General features: G+C 41.4%; 1 protein-coding gene and 1 pseudogene across 3 annotated transcripts in view; both read left to right on the top strand.

The window, feature by feature from the left end:
* Window positions 1-236: 236 nt before the first annotated feature.
* Window positions 237-1,849, top strand: LOC101566662 (annotated as a pseudogene).
* A 2,620-nt stretch (window positions 1,850-4,469) lies between these two features.
* Chd6 (chromodomain helicase DNA binding protein 6) overlaps window positions 4,470-6,479 on the top strand; it is a 166,046-nt gene continuing 164,036 nt past the window's right edge. For 2 of the 3 annotated variants that reach the window (XM_023714971.1, XM_023714969.1), the window contains exon 1: window positions 4,484-4,525. In XM_023714971.1, the coding sequence (XP_023570739.1) occupies window positions 4,493-4,525 (33 nt within the window). In that variant the 5' untranslated portion in view covers window positions 4,484-4,492. Of the gene's footprint in view, window positions 4,526-6,479 lie in introns of all 3 variants that reach the window. The other variant, XM_023714970.1, reaches the window with a different exon arrangement.

Below are 6,479 nucleotides of genomic sequence, written 5' to 3'. Positions count from 1 at the left end.
GAGAGCCCTGACATTTTATGGTCCCTTTTATAGAAAACACCTTCAAACTCTTAAAGGAAAAAAAATTTGATGGACATTAAAATGATGAACTGTCATTCATTCATTCTGTGGTACCAAGGACATTTAGAAGTCACAAATTACTCTCTTTTCTGTTTATATCAAACATCCCACTTTCAATTAGGACTATCTTACTTTTAATTCTTTCTAAGTTAAAAAGTTAAGATGTGTTGGGGGCTTAGCCAATTTCCGACAATGAGTGTTATTTTCTCGGTGAGGGGCTTCCTAGTCTGCTGAGATGTTACGTTTGGTGAGTTGGAATATCAATGGAATCCGGAGTCCCTTGCAAGGGGCCGTGTGCCAGGAATCCAACAACTGTGCCAACGTGACTATGAAACGTACTTTGGAGGAACTGGGCGCTGATATCGTCTGTCTCCAGGAAACGAGAGTGACCAGGGATGTGCTGACAGAACCCTTGGCTATTGTTGAGGACTATAACTCCTATTTCAGCTACAGCCACAGCCGAAGTGGCTATTCTGGTGTAGCCACCTTCTGTAAGGACAGCTGTACCCCAGTGGCTGTTGAAGAAGGCTTGAGTGGCCTGTTTGCCACCCAGAATGGGAATGTGGGTTGCTATGGAAACACAGATGAGTTCACCCAAGAGGAACTCCGGGCTTTGGATAGTGAAGGCCGGGCCCTCCTTACACAGCACAAGATCCGAACATGGGAAGGAAAGGAGAAGACCTTGACTCTAATCAATGTGTACTGCCCCCGTGTGGACCCTGAGAAGCCTGAACGACTGAGCTTTAAGATGCGTTTCTGTCACTTGCTGTAGAAACGAGCAGAAGCCCTTCTGGCAGCTGGCAGCCATGTGATCATTCTGGGTGACCTGAATACAGCCCACTGCCACATTGACCACTGCAATGCAGTCAACCTGGAGTACTTTGAAGAGGACCCCGGGCGCAAGTGGATGGATGGCTTGCTTGATAACATAGGGTGCCCAGCTGGGTCCCACGTGGGGCCCTTCATTGATACCTACCGCTATTTTCAACCACAGCAAGAAGGGGCTTTCACTTGCTGGTCAGTGGTCAGTGGTGCCCGCCATCACAACGATGGCTCCCGACTTGACTATGTGCTAGGGGACAAGACCCTGGTCATGGATACCTTACAGGCCTCTTTCCTGCTCCCTGAGGTTATGGGCTCTGACCACTGTCCTGTGGGTGCTGTTTTGAATGTGTCCTCTGTGCCTGCAAAATACTGCCCACCCCTGTGTACTCTCCTCTTTCCTGAATTTGCAGGCACTCAGCTAAAGATTCTTCGTTTCCTAGTTCCCCTTGAGCACAAACCTATATTGGACCAGTCAGCTTTACAACTCAGCAGTCAAACTCTGGTACAGAAACGGCAAAACAAATTCTGTGTTTGGTTAACCAGAACGCAGCCAAGTCAGGCTAGCTCCAGAAGAGGTCAGAAAAACATGACAAGCTACTTCCAGCCCTCTTCCGGCCATTCCCAAACTTCTGCCTCGAAGCTGCCTACTCTGCATCTGGTGGAAACTGTCATGGCCACAAAGACTCCAGAAGAAGAGGCAATAGCCAAAGTGGTAGAAGGAGAGATCAGTGCTTCAGGAGCCAAAGAGGAAAAGGAGGTACTGGTCTCATTCTGGAAGTCTGTGTTGCGAGGGCCTTTCTCCGTGCCTCTTTGTAGAGGCCACAGGGAGCCATGTGTGATGCGTACTGTGAAGAAGGCAGGACCCAACCTTGGTCACCACTTCTACATGTGTGCCGGGCCTCAGGGTCCTCGCAGTGACCCCTCCACCCACTGCAACTTCTTCCAATGGAGTAGGCCCAGATGATTGAACTGAGGCTTAGGGATGTTCTATCCCCTGCATAGAACCTGATCCCAGCTCTCTTCCTTCCAAGTTGCTAATGCTGCCTTGTCTCCCAAAGTTTCCTTTTCTCCTTTCTCTTGCTTTTCTTCCTCTCAGAAAGCCTCTGTCTTTCCTAGTATAACTTCTTAGCCTCCTCTGAAACCCCGCTACCTCTTTCCTCTTAAGTTTCCTTTAGTGGTGAGCTGCTTTTGCCTTGATGTTCTGACCCAGTCTTTTTTTTTTTTTTTTTTTTTTTGCAGTACCAGAGATTGAAATCAGGACTTTGTGCTTGCCAGGCAAGCACTTATTCTATTGAGCTATCTCCCTGGCCCCTGACCCAGTCTTGTACCCCACTTTTCCACCTTCCTATTAGAAGTACATGGGAACCAGGTGTTTCAAGTAGTTGCCATTTTAAACCCATCTGTCCTTATTGGGAAATAATAATAAATAAAGTGTCTTTTTTACTGAGAAAAAAAAATTAAGATGTGTTATATACACGTACTAACTTCCTTTAGTGAGTGTAATCATTATTTACTCCAAATGCACAATAAATATAAAATTTTGTTACAGATTGACAAATGATCCTTGTTTATGTTTATGGAGTAAAAGATAATGTTAGGATTTATGAATATAGTGTGGGATAATTAAATTAAGCTAATTAACATTTTAATCTTAAAGCTCTACTTAATCCCTATACATCATATTTATTTGGATATAAGTAATAATTAGAAAACTGAAAGATAATTATGTGCCTCTGGAATAATTTCCTGGGTGCTTAGTATTCTGGCTCTGTGTAGAATGTCCAGGAAGTCAAAGTGAACCAGAAGTATGAGGCACTATCTGCACGTTGCCTGATATCAGAAGCCAAGATTCTTTCTTTCTTTTATTTTTTGGTGGAACCGAGTATTGAACTCAGGCCCTTGCGCTTGCCAGGGAAGCGCTTATTCTACTGAGCCATCTTCCCAGCCCCTGGAAGCCATGATTCTTTGATCCCTCCATTGTTTGTCTGAGGAAGGTGAGAGTTTCATACCTGAGACAGCAGTTGTGAGTGATCAAGGAAGCCCCACATTCTGGGTTTCTTCTCTCTAGAATGCTCTACTGCATCCTAAAGCTAGATGCTGGGCTGTTATGGTTTTCACAAGTTATTATTTGTTACAATTTCAGTTTCTTGAAAGACATTATGGTTGGAGTGGAGATGGTGATACAGGGGGAGAAAACATAGCACCCAACCTACTAGATGTCAGATGTGCTGAGTTTATGTTCCCCAGAATTGAAGAATGAATTTTAAGGAACAATAGAGGTTAAGAATTGGAAAAATTTATTGAGAGCAATAGCTCCTGACAGAAGGGAACTTGAAAGTGGGTGTCACTGAGACCCTTTGTCAACGTCACAATGTAAGTACAACCTGGGTCAAACTATTATCAACCTATAGGGTTATGAGTAAAGCTGTTTAGCTAATAATATTGGTCTAGTAGGGAAACATTACATAGCAAGGATACATGGAAAGAACAAAGGCTTTTTAATAAAGGGATGGATCAGAAGGTTCTGGTCACTTACTTGGGTGACTGATTTCTGTCTAGACTTTATTGAACCAGGTGAGTATAATCTCCAGTTCATTGCTTATCCCTCCAAAAAGCATGTAGGCCTGGTCATTAGATCTTTATCTTGAGCTGTGCCTCTAGCCACAGTTGTAATGTATTCTCATCCTGTGCTCTGACTCACTCCAGAGCCTCCCCTTGTCTGGCTGCCTGTAGCCAGAAATATAATAATATTTTTGCCTAAGTTAGCAGTCTATAATAATGGGAATTTAAGTCTTGAATAGAATAAATTCTACCATGTGAAAAAATACTTTAATGGATTTGTTTCATTATGTAATATATGCACATGATTTAAAACATAAGTTAACATAGGAGACCTAATGATGAAATGTAAGTGACCTTCCCCACCTTAGTACCTGTTCAAGCTGGAAGAATTACTTAGAACCCCTCTTACATCTCTTGGCTGTATTTTTGTATTTCCATTTTATCTCAGTAATTTGTCCATTGTAAACATTTTTCTTCCAAAAGGCATAAGGACTTACTTTATTGTCACCATCTTTCCCCATTTCTTTGGGTATTTTTGAGACAGGGTCTTACTGTGGAGTGCAGGCTGGCCTTGAACTTGTTTCTGTATCCCAGGCTGGCTTTGAATTTTCTGTGATCCTCCTACCTTGGCCTCCCAAATGCTGGGATTATAGATGTGTGCTACTATGCCCATGTCCTCCTTATTTCTCTCAGTAAACTTATGCTATTATTTTTGATTCCTTTCTTTTTTGGCAATACTGGGGATTGACCCAGGAGCTCATGCATATTAGTCAAGTACCCTACTGCTGTGCTATATCATCAACCATGGTGTGCCATGTGTATGGTCTGGTCTGGTGTGGTCTGATCTAGTCTGATCGAGTAGGATTGTGACTGCATTTAGAGTTCTGGGGATTGTTGGACATAAAAATTCTGTGGAAGTAATCATCTATTTTGTTTTTTGTGTATGTGGTGGTTAATTGGGTTAATCTAAAATGTATTATTTCATGCTTTGTCATGATTTTTTCTCTTTTCATGTTTTACAGGCATAAATATCTTTCTTCAATAAATGAAAATGAAAATACAGAAGAAAGAGAAGCAGGTAATGGGCCTCATTTCTTTGAAGCAAACACATCCAGTGTACCTGGTGCTCTTTTAATAAGTGACACTAGCTGTGATGGCTCATATCTTAACCTTTGCTCAGTCCCTGTTGTTTGTCACTTTCCATGTGCTCTTTTGAATGTCTTAATGTGTGCATTTTTCTTTTGCTGAGGTTATTGCCTTATAAGAGTAATATAATGAAAACTGTAAATCAATATTATTTCAAAATTACCTGTTAAAGAAAAATACTTCCTTTCTTGGAACAGCTTCCCAAGTTTTTCTGAGAGATGCAACCCAATCTTTACATATTGATCATTTTAGATATTTAGATAAATGAAATAATTCAATCATTTATAAAATTCTGAATTACAGTGATACACTGAAGATTTTCCTAGAGGGAATAATTTTACTAGAAGAATGTGAATACCAACCTCTTGACATTTGGTTTCTTGAAAGGGAAGGGAGCTCATAATAATTTTGGCCTGTGTGACTCACCGCAAATCTCTTCCCTTAGTGGGTATTCTTGTACCCTAGGTGGTTTTATATTGCATGAGACTCTGAAATCCCAATCTCTGTAGCTCAGGCAAGGGAGATGTAGAGGTCTGCCCCTGTCTATTATAAGCAGACTAAGTCTGTATTCCTTCTACAGAATTGCTTGACAGCCTGGTAACTGGAGGATCTGAATCTTAGCCTTTCACTGGGGCTCTCTTCCTCTCCTGTCTGCTCTGAGGAAGCCCTGGTCAGATAGCCTAAGGGTGCCTTAGGGATGTGGGATATGGTTACAAAGATTACTCTTTGGACTGTCCTTAACATATAGGTTGACTTGATTCATCTGCTGCTAGTTCTTAACAGGAAAAGCAGTGACTTAAGTGTTACCTGCAGTAGTACTCTAATGAGTTTGTTGTCAACTGGTAGATAAGCACCACAAAGAACAGTTTCTTCTGTTGGAAATTTATCCTATAGATGGACTCAGACAGATATGGGAAAATTATGTGTATAAGGGCTTCTATTATTGTTTCCATTGATAGCAAAAATGCAAAAGAACCCATATAGCCTTCAAAAAGGGGCTATTTCGATCATATTTTATCCCTCTAGTAGAATCCCCAAACACTCAAAACTGTTGGCGTTTATCATGTGTGGGCAGTTTTACATTTCCTAAAGCAATTTGCATATTTTAATTTTTAAGCATTCTTTAAGGTGAGGTTTTATTTAAATAAAGACATTCTATAGAAATTATCCCAAATAAATTCTCATATCTTTCATTTTATTGGTTCTATTTTAGTGTTAGCCTCAGTTAGCTAGGTGTTCACATTATATACCACAATAATATTATTGATAATAAGACCTTTAGTTAACAGTTAATATTATCTGTGGCAGAAGAGCAGGTTGAATAAATAGAGCCACTTTCAGAAACTGTCATATGGATGACAGAACTTCAAGAAGTTGCAGGGAGGGATTAGGGTGATAGCTTGGTTGTCTGAGCACCTGCCTGGCAAGCCCAAGGGCTTGAGTTCAATCATGGGTACCACATGCTGTGTCAATCCATAACCAGGTGTGGTGGCACACACCTGTAATCCCAGAACTGTGGAAGCTGAGACGGGAGGAACATTATGAGTCAGAACTGCATAGTGAGACCCTGTATCCAATAGTAAATAAATACTTTTTTTAAAAAAAGTTGCAGAGTATAAAATTTAGCATAGGGTCTACAGGGTCTCACTGCATAGATCAGATTTGTAATGATTCTCCTGCTTTCAGCCTTCCTCGTACGGGGATTATAGGCATGCACCACCATGCCCAGTCTCATTCGCCATCTCAGCATGCCTTAGGGGTGCGGCCAACACAGCACATCGGGAATTGAATGCCAGCCTCTGTGTTCTGTCTAAGCATGTGCTTTAGTCTGCTGAGTTACCTGGCCTGCCCTTTGTTTTGGAATTTTTTTTTTTTTTTTTTTTTTT

Source organism: Octodon degus, unplaced genomic scaffold (genome assembly GCF_000260255.1).
Source record: "Octodon degus isolate 3935 unplaced genomic scaffold, OctDeg1.0 scaffold00037, whole genome shotgun sequence".
In the NCBI taxonomy this organism is placed as follows: Eukaryota; Metazoa; Chordata; class Mammalia; order Rodentia; family Octodontidae; genus Octodon; species Octodon degus.
This window is presented reverse-complemented; position numbering and strand designations above follow the sequence as displayed.